Genomic DNA, 13,383 nt, shown 5'->3' with positions numbered 1-13,383 from the left:
ATGGATTCCTTATTGGACCTTACCTTTACGAAGGAACTTTAAATGCAGATCGCTATTTAAGATTTCTTCAAACTACACTTCCGGAACTATTAGAAGCAGCAGGATGGAGCGCCTGCACATAATGCCCAAATAGTAACGAGGTATTTGAACCGAGAATACCCCAATAGATGGTTTGGTACTAATGGACCGGTAAGGTGGCCGGCGAGGTCCCCGGACATTACACCACCAGATTATTTTCTTTGGGGCTACCTAAAAAACGTTATCTATGAAGAACCTATCGAAGATATGGCTGATCTCATTAACAAAATTAGTGCAGCGTGTGCCGCTATCACAAGAAGGACTCTCCTACAAGTGACCCAAGCTCATCTATTAAAAGTTTTTGATAGTTGTGTTCGAGCAGATGGACATAATTTTGAACAAAATTTTTGAAATGTCTTATTATGTAGTTAATTGCAATAATAATTCTGGTTATTAACTTGTAGGTATTTTACTGTTTTTTCATTTATTTATCATGTTATCAGAACTAAATCGATAAAAAATAATAAATAAAAAATAGTTGAAATCTATTGTTTGTAATTGCACTTAAAACAACTGCGATAACAATGGTTGCCATAGTAACTAACATTCATGGCATACTTGTAAAAATAAGCGTTAATCACATTTTTTATTAATCAAGAAATGTTTACTTTAAATCGGTATAACTTAGAAACGGGTAAAGTAAATAAGTTTGAGTAAATAACAAAAAAGTTTTTAAATAATATGTACTTTTGTATGCGCGTATTTCCAAAGTCTCTGCAATCGAATAATTTTTCGACGCGTCGCGACGCCCAGCTCTTTGCAGGCGTCGAATTTTTTAAACTTTAGGAAATATCTACTTGACCCCACACGTTGACTACTTTTTACATAAATTAAATATTTCTTTTCGTTTTGGACTTATTGGCCTGCGGAGTTTTAAGTGAAAAACCCTGTATTTACTTTTGAATACAATCCTTCTGTTGATGTGTATATTTAAGTAAATAAATAAGTAAATAACAGTGGTTTGAAGAATTTGGACGAAATTTCCGTCACTATTGTATCGTATATATTTATTATTTATAGTTAATGAAGAGAACCAGTCGAACTGGATATTAGTTAGCAGATATGCGAACACGTATTTAGCAACAATGTTAGATACACACACCTATAAGCGTTTCAATAACGTGTTTGGGAATTTATAATTATCCCCGCAAATGTGGTACGCGTGTGTACCTACTAGCCATATGCAACGCGCCCATTAACATCTCAATACCCGCTCGGCGGTGTTTATTAACTCCGTTTTTCGTCGCCTACGCGATTATGCCGGCGGAAATCAACTGACAAGTGAAAAGGACAACTGGGAAAAAGTGAGGTAATCGATGAAAATAATACGAGAGGAGGATGTTTTTGCTTAGTCCGTCGTGGAAAAAAAAATGCTTTGTCTCTTAACGCGAGAGAGTTAGTCATTATTGGAGAGCAAAAGTTTGTGGAAACTATTATTGCTTTTTATCTGAAAGAAACGAAATATAAATCTAAAAATGGCGCTGCCGATACTTTAGGTGTACCGCCTCGAGGCCCGAGGCCGGTCCTGTCCAATTTCGCCACTCTCCACTGATCAAAGGCGACCATTTTCATAATCTATAATTAAAGGCTCCGAACCCATCTTATTTATTACTTGCATCCGTCCCTGGCGCCGGCATTTTCCTTCCCGTCTTCGTATACGCATGAATCACGTCGGCTGTTCCTATTTCGTTTCTTTTATTATCGTTTTCCAGTTATTAGTATTGTTAACGACGGTTTGGGAGACAATACGGTGACCACCGGCGGAAGTGGTTTCTGGTCGCGACAAGAAAAAGTCGAGAATGCCATTGCGAATGCGCTCCCGGTAAAAAATTTCCCATGAAAAATCGAATTCTACTAGTTCACATTAGTGATAATTAATTAGTCATTAATTAGGAGACGCTCAGATTACAATGAAGGTTTATATCCACCACATTAAGACTTCAGAATAAAAAGATATACGGAGGCAAAGACGACAAATTAAATTTTATTTTAAAAATTTATCTATTTATTTAAACTTTTAATACAGTTTATATTACAGTGCAAATATCTTGTAAAAACAGTTGAATTTAATCAATGGAGGTCCTCATGTAAGAGTGCTGTTAAAGAAGAACAGGAAAGGCCAAATGGCGTTTGCCGAAACTCTTATGTCTGGGTCAAGAAAAAAAAATTTATGTACAAACGAATCTATTCTAGTGTTAAAAGAAGTCATTTATGTCAATTTAAAAAATAAACCCTTCAATTTGTACAGTAATATTTAAACACAAACACAACTACGTGACTGGATTCAATGTAAAAAAATCTTCTATCTCTAATTTTTTTTAAGCCATGGACACTGACATACAAATGATAAAATAATTGAAAACAATTATAGCAGAAATCTTTTCAAATATCAAATAAAATTCTAACTAAACTAACCAAAACTGAGATAGATTGTTACCGCCCGAAAAAAAAATTGTATTTGAAAAGTTCACAGCAATTTTAATAGGTAAAGTCTGTTCATAGATATAAGAAAGTGACTAACTGATACTAATTAAGGTAGGACCCGGGCAAGCTGTAAGAATGAAATATGGCCGAACAGGTCCGTACTTTGCTTAGAATTTAATTATTTGGTTTTTTTTTTAGGAAAGATACTAAACAATATTTACTTTTTGATGTATGTATTTATGTTCAAATCTAAAATAAAACTACAAATTATTTTTATATATATATAACGGTACGTGCCGCCTCTCCGTCCCCAGTTTCCATTTCTCTCTATCCAGACACATGTCTTCCTCTAGCCCTCTGGATGTCATAGCTTCATCTACCTCATTCCTCCAGCTTCTTCGAGGTCTTCCACGTTTTCTTTTCTCTACTGGTACCCACTCGAGTAGGCGTTTGGGCCATCTTGTATCGTCCATTCTTTTCGTATGTCCAAACCATACCAGCTGTTTTTTCTCTATTTGTTCTATTATATTTGTGTTCATGTTCATGCTTTCCCTTATGGTGTCATTTCTTACTCTTTCCATTTTTGATTTTCTGCAGCTACGTCGTAAGAAGTCCATTTCCGTCGTCATCAATTTGTTTCTGTTCTTTTTTGTCATATCCCACGTTTCGGATCCGTATGTGATTATACTCTGGACGATGCTAGTGTATATCCGTTTTTTCGTTTCTTTTGTAATTGTTTTATCCCATAAGATCGAGTTCAACTCTCTTATAACCTTTTTACCTTTATTGTTTCTTTCCTTTATTTCATCGTCACTGCTGCCCTGCTTGTTAAGTGTAACTCCTAGATATTTACAAGTTTTTACACCTTTGAGTTTATGATTTTCTAATATTAGGTCTTCTTGATGTTCGTTCCCTACTATTATATATTCTGATTTTTCCCAATTTATTGTAAGGCCATGATAAATTATTTTTATTACCTACTTAAATTACTTAAAATTATTCACATAATATATCAGTATCACTATCGCTATCATCGCCTGTTCTAATTATTATTTGTTCTATATTTTTTGCAATATGGATATACGATTGTTTTGCTTTTTCTTTATGTTTAACAGAATTTGCTCAACTTTGTGGAGGGATGTTAAAAACTTCGGTTTGTATAAGTTTGAGGACATTGGAGTTAACACGGGGAAAAACATTGTTACGACGAATGGCAGATTTCAGTTGGTGGCCAAAATGTTCAATGGGATTAAATATACAGTGGAAAGGTGGAAGCCTTAAAATTGTATGCCCTAGATTTTTTGCATAATTATCACAACTGTCTACTGTGATAAGTGGCATTGTTCATTACAATTACGCTGTTAGGAGGAATGTTTGGAACTAGTTTGTTTTTAACCCAACTTTCAAATAAATCAGCGGTGGTGTTTTCATGGTAATCTGGAGAAGAATCTTTAATATTTTTCGCAGACAGGAATCCAACCATCTTTAGAGCCAGCATGCAAAATAGTTATTCTCTTAGCTCTTTTTGATGGCGCGTTTGTTTTACACTTATCAGTTGAGTCAACCCAACCAACCCTTTTCCGGGATATCAAAAGTGTCGAACCAGGTTTCGTCCAAGTAAATAATTGGCCTTTGTTGTTCTCTGTAAATCCTCATTTTTTCTAGATTCTAAAATATTCGATTAAAACTTACCTTTTGTCAATTTTTTTAAATCTAAAACCCATGTGTTAAATACACTTCCATAAGGTAGTTCTGCCACACTTAACACCGGTTTCATCTTTTTCAAGCCTCCTAATTAAGATATCTGATGTAGGTACCCTTTGTTCCTCGTATAACTGGTAAATTTTATGCCGTATTATATCTTGATCAATTTCATCTACACTCGAGAAAATGTCAGCATCGCTCCTTTTTTTCCTCGCTGAAATGGGATTATTCACAATTTTCCTGAGATACACTAGACTCCCACATATTTTGCATAATTGGCACACGATTCGACGCACGCTGTATTACACCCGAAATAAGAATGATTATTAATAAACTTAAACTGAGTAGTATACCAAACCAAAGAATATTAAACACAGGTAGGCATAAAATTATTTTCTATTACGGATCACAATTTTACCTGAGTTTAAATTCCGAAACTTTAGGTAATAATCTTGTTGCATTGAATGTTAATGACCACCTTTGGATAATCCCAGTCAAAAGCAATTGGTCACTTTGGTATATCTATGAACATACCATACCGACCTCAGAGGTGAACGGATCCCGGAGGGATCGTTTAAACATTTTAAATCGACGCGAGGACCGTTCCCAGGAACGATGACTAGAATTTATCGTTTGGAATTTTCGAAGTGCTTTGTCGCAGCTTTGAACTCGGACCAAGTCAACAAAAAAAAAAAAAAAAAAAAACGCCGTATAAATATTTAGCACCGGGACCGCGCAAACCGAGGCCGTTGTGGGTGGTGACTGAATCGACCTCGATGTGATCGAACAGAATAATAATCGTTTATCGTTTCTCCGACATGCGATTCACATTTACAGCCTAGTTTCCGCACCGTGTGAGAATTGTTCCGGGTGGTTACGCCCTTTAAATACTCTTCTCTACTCTTTATTCTAAATCACGCGATCATAAAAAAATAAAATCTGATCTTGTAATATATTTTCAACGAAATTTGTTGATTGGTGAAGATGTTTCTGCAAATGCTCATAGTTAGCACAACCGTTGGTCCTTTAGCAAATTTGAATGAACTGCAAAATTGCTCTTTGGCTTCGCATCAGAGACGCAGTTGCTGTTACGCAATGGGAAATCGCGAAACAACAGTACGACTTGGTGAATAATTATTAGTTAGAACCCAGTTTCACAAGCGCAAAAGCAAAAGGCACCGCATAAAGTGAAACGACCAGAAAACGTAACGACAAAAACGAAAAAGAGAAGAGAAAGAAAAATCTTAACGAGCAATGGAGTACAAAAATTGTAACAACAGCACAGAGAAATTACGTCAATCAAGAACATTACTAGCCAGCAAAAGTCTAAGTGACTTGTACTAGTGGTCGACGAGTACAACGAAAACAATATGGCACCTGTTAAACAACCTGGGACCACCAACTACATTAACATAGAGAAGAGCGGAGTTCCCCAAGGCTGTCTTTTGTCTTCTTTGTAGTTTAACATCTGAGCGACTAGAGCCGCAAAAACCGACGCTAGTGCTAGAATGGGTTTAGAGATTAACACCTTCGTTTTTACCAACGGTGAAATTTTACCAAAATGTTAAGAGCATCTAGGCAGAGAAATGGGTACCTGTTTAAATCACCAAAAAAGAAACGGAGGTACAAGAATTACGCCACCTGAAGAGCTTTTCAGAGCAGTTCGACTGAGAACTTTGCTTCTATCTAACATCGAACAGGAAGATATGAAAACTTTTTGCGTATTTGAACCTCGGATGTACAGATAAACAAAAATGTTGCGAATCAGCTGGAACATGGAAGTCCTGGCTATAATTACTAAATATGCGGTTTTCTCGAACCTGAACGACTTTTTCGTGAAAAGCCGTTAGCAGCACTCGTACTTTCCGAGGTACAAGCTGATATTAAAAATATGGCATTTTTACATACTCTGTGTTTGGAATATTTCTCAATGTCTGATGTATTTTTTTAACGGACCACCCTATATATTTTTTGAACAAAAATCGTTTCAACAATAGTCAATGAAAAATTCACAATTTGATTAAACGCATGCAAAAACAATATTGCTTCTTTCCGTAAATAGTTTTACCTCACCGACGATTTTTTGGTCTAATAATAGTGAGAAGATTCTTGAAACTAAGAAACGAGGTTCCAGCGTTTTGCCAAATAAATAATTGAAAAAAACGTTATAATGATTGAAGAGTTCTTAAGAACCTTTTGCTTTTCGAATTAAACAAGTTTTTGCAAATTTGAGGCGCGCGTTCGAAGAATTATTCATCGATGACGAATTACGCCGGTTGAATATTTATGAGTCGAAATTTCCAACCAAAGACGCGAAATAATCGATCGATCTTCCGAGTGACTAATAAAATAAATACGCGCCGAAGGAAAGGACGTCCTGCGCATGCGTCGCGCGCACGCCAGAGCATACAAATTAATATGAAAGTCCTTTCCATCGATGTCTCGCATATACACGCAGAAAAAAAAGCATTGAGAAGACCGTAAAATTTCGGTAACTAGGCTAAGGTTGAACCATCCGTGGCGATTGATTGGAGCGGAGATTGTCAACGACGCACAATATTTTTTTATCATATACCGGGCGTATAAAAATTGTGGCAACGTGTATAATAACAAATATGCGTTTAATATTTTCAGAAAATCCATTTCATGACCTTAAATTACAACCCTAGTATTGGGGCAACTGTTTAATTTTAAGGGTTCTTATGTCTTCTTTGTTTCTCCCTGTCACGCCGAGTATTCGACAAACATGCTGCTGCAGGATTGAGGAGTGGGGTTCAATTGCTTCACGGTTGACCGAATCCTAAATGAACGCTAAGTTGCGTTTTATGTTATTAACATGTTTGATAATTTCAATATAGACCCCCGAATTTTTCCTGGGTACAAGAAATTTGGTCTTATCGATATAAAAACTGGGGCCCTGTCTGGAGGTGATATTCAGAAACAGCTGATGTCGTTATTTGTCGAAGTCTGATTGAACTTTAGCGTCCTTTTAGCTTGGTTGATATTTTTGACCTGGTAGATGTTGAGAGATTTTATGACAAGTCGAGAATCTAGTTTTAATTATTTTATCGGTGATATTTGGAATATATGGAGGTACTGGTGACTGCCTGAATTATTTGAAGCTAAGAGGTTAGGGCTGAGACAGTGATATTGCTCTTGGTGCTAAACATTTAATCACGAAAGCTTCTTGAGCTGCATGGTGACGTAATATTGCATTTAGGTGTATCAATCGGTTTTTTAAAGACGGAATGACGCAAGTTTAAATGTGAGTTTCGACTAATAAGAATGTCTTGAAAGGGAAGTGAGTTATTATATAATTTCATAGTGAAATTGATGTTTGGATGTATAACAAAAATATCACTACATTAAGGTGGTTCAAAAAAAAGGTTTTTTGGATCTAATACACAAACACTATTTATCTCTAGAAAGTACTTACCACGTAGACTTAGTGTTATATATAAATAATCATATCTTATTACCAATAGATCAGTAAGTCAATTTTATTAATAATTTTTATGGGCAATTGAAGGCTCTACAAAAATCGAACCATTTCAAAGATGTTCGATAATTTTTTCTCAATTTTGTAACTGACTGAAAAATAATTATGGTGAAATGTTTTCAATTATCAAAAAGGTCCCGGTTGAGAAATATTGTTCTTCAATTGTGATTAAAGGAACATTATAAAAAAATTTGATTAGGAAGAAATATAATCCAAAACAAATGATAAAAAATAGTTTAAAAACTGTCATTTTACCAAAATAAACTCGCAGTTTTTATGAATGTTGTGAAAACTCGTGAATTTAATGAATAAATTGAAAATATTTATTAAAAAGACCTTTTTTGTAGAGAATTAAATTTTCTACAAGAATAATTGAAAATATTTCACGATAATTATTTTTCAGTCAATAACAACATTCTAAACAAAAAATTATGTTTTTTTAATTCTTCAATATCGTTGAAATAAAAATCATCAATAAAATTGGCCTTGGGGTAACTAGCGTTTTTTTTACCCAACTTGATCTACGTGTTTTTCAACGTTTCGGCTTAGATGGCTAGGCTGGATAGTTTTTTTCTAGTTCCCTCATTTTTTGGACTCCTCTTATTTTTGAAAAACGGAGACACAAGAAAAATTTCCTTGTTCAGCTTCCAGCGTTAATTGCATTAAATCGAACCGCCTAGTTCCAATTTCCGAGTAAGCAAATTTGATGCAAAACAATAAATAGCATTTATACGACAAAAGCATGAGCTTCTCCATTGTCTATAAATTCGATGACATTTTCTTGATCATTTGACGATTGCCTTGAGGTGCTTATATGCGAATTCAAAACCGGTGGCTTAACAAAGCAACACTTTTATTCAAATGATGACTTTGTATTTCTGATGTCGCTCACAATAACAAATAAAAACAAAGGGAATAATAACAAAACTTAAGACGCCTTAGCATAATTTCTTATTAAACTTTGGTTGTTCGCTTAAACTTGACCTATTTGGGTTGTTTAGATTTCTAGAGAAGATGCGATATAATGGATGCCTGCAAATGAAGTATAAGGTTGTTCGGAAAGTCATTTCGTTTTTTCCCGTCAGAGGACTTAATTACGTTTTTTCGAAACCAACTTCACACTTAAGCCGCATAACCATTATATGTCTCGAGAGCTGATATTGCAAGGCTTGTGTGTGAAAAAGTTCTATTAATTCTACGCAGTAGTTTTTGGTTGGTGCCCTTTTAAATATGGAGAGCAATAAGCAGCATTTTCGTCATATTTTACTTTTTTACTTTAGAAAAGGTAAAAATGCTGTCCAAGCGAGAAAAAAATTGACGGATGTGTATGGAGAAGGCGTGTTAACAGTACGCCAGTGCCAGAACTGGTTTGCAAAATTTCGATCCGGCAATTTTGATGTCGAAGATGCACCACGGTCTGGAAGGCCGGTCGAAGCTGACAAAGATGCGATAAAGGCATTAGTTGATGCAAATCGGCGAATAACCACACGAGAGATCGGTGAGAGATTAAATTTGTCGAATTCGACTGTTTATGGCCATTTGAAAGGCATGGGCTTAACCTCGAAGCTCGACGTGTGGGTGCCCCATGTCCTTACGGAGCGAAATTTGTGTCGTCGCGTTGACGTGTGTGATTCGCTCCTCAAACGTCAAGAAAATGATCCATTTTTGAAGCGGATTATTACTGAGGACGAAAAATGGGTTGTATACAACATTGTTAAACGCAAGAGGTCATGGAGCCGAAAAGTGACCCGGCTCAAAGCGTGTCAAAAGCCAACATTCGCCAAAAAAAGGTGATGCTCTCCGTTTGGTGGGATGTCAAAGGAATCGTTTTTTTTGAGCTTTTGCCGGACAATACAACGATTAATTCAGAAGTCTATTGTCATCAACTGGATAAATTGAATGATTCACTTAAAGAGAAGAGGCCCGAATTAATCATCAGGAAGGGTGTAGTGTTCCACCAGGATAATGCGAGACCTCACACAAGTTTGGTCACTCGCCAAAAACTTTTACAGCTTGAATGGGACGTACTGCAACATCCACCATATTCTCCAGATCTGGCGCCTTCCGACTACTATTTGTTCCGGTCCCTGCAAAATTTTTTGGATGGCAAAACCTTTACCTCAAATGAAGATGTCAAAAACCACCTGAACCAGTTTTTTGCCAGCAAGGACCAAAACTTTTATGAGAGGGGAATTATGTTACTGCCGGAAAGATGGCAAAAGGTGTTGGACCAGAACGGCCAATATATAATTTAATAAAATATTTATTCATTATACGAAAACTGTCTTTCATGTTCCCCAAAAAAAACGAAATGACTTTCCGAACAACCCAATAATTTTTTGTTTTTTTTTCTCACGCGGTTTTATTTGCACGATCCACGTTTCGAGAGAGGAAAGTGTTCGTCTACATAAATATTGTATCGATAATAAAAACGTCTATATAACGCCCGAGATTTAGGTGAAGGTTATTTATTATTACATTACGAAGTATTTATCCGCCCACACGGCGAACTGTGCTGTGTGCACGTTACCGACGTCAGCCTTGTCGGACACCAATGGTCAACGGATTGTGAGTTTTCTAAAGTCCGCCAGTATTTCAGCATCGCGGTTAAGCAATGCCCGGCAACGCTCTTATAATTTTTTGCCATATGCGAGAGACGGCGCAGCGAAATAAGAATGACGTACCTCTATGACTTCGTTGAGATCGGCCACGTAGACGGTTTCAGTTTCCAAAACTTCCTGAAGGACCCGCTGCTCGTGGGTGATAGGGGTTTGTTCTTGCTCCGCTATGCCGCTGTCAGCGGATCCTGTAATAGTGACGTAAATTATGTCACACAGCAAGATGCTTAATTAGTTTTGTTTTGTTAGTTTCTATGTAATTTTAATTGTCAAACGCCAAATAATCATTTTATAAACCAAAATTATTTTTCCTCGCGAACAATCGACATATTCGTAAGTATCCTGGAAACCTCAAAATAAAAATGTTTTTCGCTCTAATCAAAACAAACCCTTGCAAAAATACTCCACTGAGTATCCCTACAAAAAATAATAGCAATAATTTTAGAAACCTACCAAATAGCTTTAACCAACACCATTAGTTGTAGAAAAATTGAATAGGTAATTCTTACAACAAATCGACCTAAATAACATTTGCTAAAATTTGATATCTCTGAAACCATTCGTACTGATCAAATGAATAATGAAGAAAAGTCGGAATAATTGAAGCTGAATTTTTTGATATTTTCTACAATGAAAACACGCCGTTAATTTTTGCGAATGAAATGCCTATATAAACAAAAACCTACAGATATCCGTTTATACATAGAGCAGAAAGGTGATCAAAAAATAATTAGTAATTTTCGTTCTTCACACCCTATTCGGATCCTACTGACTGCGCCACTTTTCTAATGGAAAACCGAAAGTCCTTTGAAAAACCGACTTTCGGTTTTCGGTTAGAAAATTCGTCGGTCAATGTTAACCGCATTCTAAGGCTGTCTTCAATTTTGTTGCAAGTAATATTGGAAAAAAAATCCTACAAGAAACAAGAGTTAAAGACATGACGATCAAGGCCCGAATTTTTGTAAAACAACCAATGCGAAGGACGCCTAATATTCCGGTATACGGAGAAATAATTACATTAAATACACGAGAAAACTGTGGCACAATGCAAAGGACGCTTCGTAATTGAGTCGGGTCAGGAGTAAAACGGCTTTTGCACCGAACCGACGCACTGTATATTACCGGTCTGTTTATGGCTAACGACCGATGATCCTTGGCATAACTTTTTCGGTCGACAAATACCAGCAACGATCGGTTATAAAGTAGATTAATTAGCCGGCTACCTGTCAACGCCCGTATCTATACATTGTTGCGACGAACAGAAAACCAATCGGTCCCCAGTGCCACTTTTTTTTTGTTAGCTATTTGCTAGAGTTCTCCGATATACCGTTTTTACAACTTTTATGGTTTTGACATAGGAATGACTTTACGACCCGCCTGTCGTAAAGCGCGCGTACTACAAGTCAGGGCCGTATTTAAGGTGTTAGCTGACAAGAACTGTGCCGTGCGGAATGTTGTATTTTTAGAATAGGATTTAATTATTTATCGATTAATTAATAATCGATGAATCTCACCGATGAAACTCTACACAAAAGCATGTATGCACGAAGTACCGAAGTACGGTTCTGGAACGTCATTATGGAATTGTGAATCTATTTATTGAGAGTTAAAAAGGAGAAGCCCATACGAGGTAGGCCTGCGGTTAAACCGTCATAAAAATTTACCAAAGTTAAATACCGGATTATGTAGTAAAAACGGTATACATTTTGGAGAACTATACTTTGTCGTGGTGCCTCATAAGTTTGTCGACCCAGCCGAGGGCAACTAATGGCACCGCTTTCCGCTCTCAGCGAAGGCGCGGCTAAAAAGGGCGAATTGTTTGCCAAAGCACTTAACCATGTAGGATATTTTCACAATCAGTTCGCTCGATACGTCTGTCATGCGTTAAGATTCATTCTTAGCCATAGGATAACTTTCATTGACCTTCATTTCCATGTAAACATGTAAACATGATTGAGCATTCTTTTTTTGCAAAAATGTGACATACGCTGGTACGTTAAGTCTTTGAAATTGAGGAAAAGACATTTATATTATTAAGAAGCATCGAAAATATGAGGGGAGCAAGGTTACTTCCCTGCAGAGCTCCACATGTGGCAATGAATTCATATCACCTATGTCCCTGCATTTCGATGTATTGAACTCTGTCAAGTACGACTTATAGAACAGTACTAGATCTGCGTCGAAACTACATTTCCACAAGTTTGTGGAGAAAAATCTCATGGTCAACGCTATCGAAAGCTTTCGAGAAGTCAGTGTCCTAATGTTTATGTAACATTATTATGGTTTTAATGAATTTCAAGCAAAAATATAAGAAAACCAAACTAATTAAACAACTAAAAATATTACGGTTTATTTTGTTTCAATTTTTTTTAGCCACTGTATGTTCGATGTTAGTGGAAAATAGCAAACATTGCATTGACAACTGGATGACCTCACTCTTTCCTTAAGTTCGACCGTCGCCATTTGAGATACTCCGATAAACGTTAAGCAACAGTATCCGTGGGTTTATACTCTCTATACGAGAGAGTTAGATGTATCCTTCTCGGCAGAAGGCACAGAACATAAAGCGCTATACACCTGCTCCAATAATAACCTATGCGCGTGCGTGGGACACACGTTCCGTTCTAACGACAACTTTTAAATCAAAAACACGATTGTTCCTCCTTCAGCGGACCACGCGATTTCGCAATGTTATTATTAACGTCGGGTTTTCGGGACCCGGCCCTGATTTCTATTTTCAATCGAATATCAGGGACGTACCTTGACTGCCCGCAGGTTCGGGATCGCTGTCCAAGCTTTCGGCGGACGCGAGATAGGCGAGAGGCTGATGGTGTCCGTTGCTGCTTCCCGACGACGAACAGGAACCCAGGCTAGTCAGGGACACCGGTCTCGACACCTCGGACGAGGAGGCAGTGCTGTTCGTGCCCGCACTAACACCACTGGCCTCGCTAGGGACCTGAAATGATTTTTTTTATTAATTTATTATTACACACATAAATATATCATTATAGCAAAAAATTGTTTTATCGTACTTAAGAAAGAGCTGATAACTTAAGTTAC

At 36.8% G+C, this 13,383-nt stretch overlaps 1 protein-coding gene across 4 annotated transcripts in view; it reads right to left on the bottom strand.

Moving 5' to 3' along the window:
• The window catches only part of LOC132697864 (uncharacterized), a 189,367-nt gene that overhangs the window by 30,432 nt on the left and 145,552 nt on the right, over positions 1-13,383 (bottom strand). For all 4 annotated transcript variants that reach the window (XM_060663577.1, XM_060663579.1, XM_060663578.1 and 1 more), the window contains exons 3-4: positions 13,084-13,279; positions 10,390-10,511 (exon numbers count right to left, since the gene is read on the bottom strand). In XM_060663577.1, coding sequence (XP_060519560.1) covers positions 10,390-10,511; positions 13,084-13,279 — 318 coding nt within the window. The remainder of the gene's footprint in view (positions 1-10,389; positions 10,512-13,083; positions 13,280-13,383) is intronic.

This window comes from Cylas formicarius, unplaced genomic scaffold (genome assembly GCF_029955315.1).
Source record: "Cylas formicarius isolate icCylForm1 unplaced genomic scaffold, icCylForm1.1 PGA_scaffold_2__14_contigs__length_35257938, whole genome shotgun sequence".
Classification (NCBI taxonomy): domain Eukaryota; kingdom Metazoa; phylum Arthropoda; class Insecta; order Coleoptera; family Brentidae; genus Cylas; species Cylas formicarius.
The sequence above is the reverse complement of the archived record's forward strand: the minus strand, read 5'-3'. Positions and strand labels throughout refer to the sequence as shown.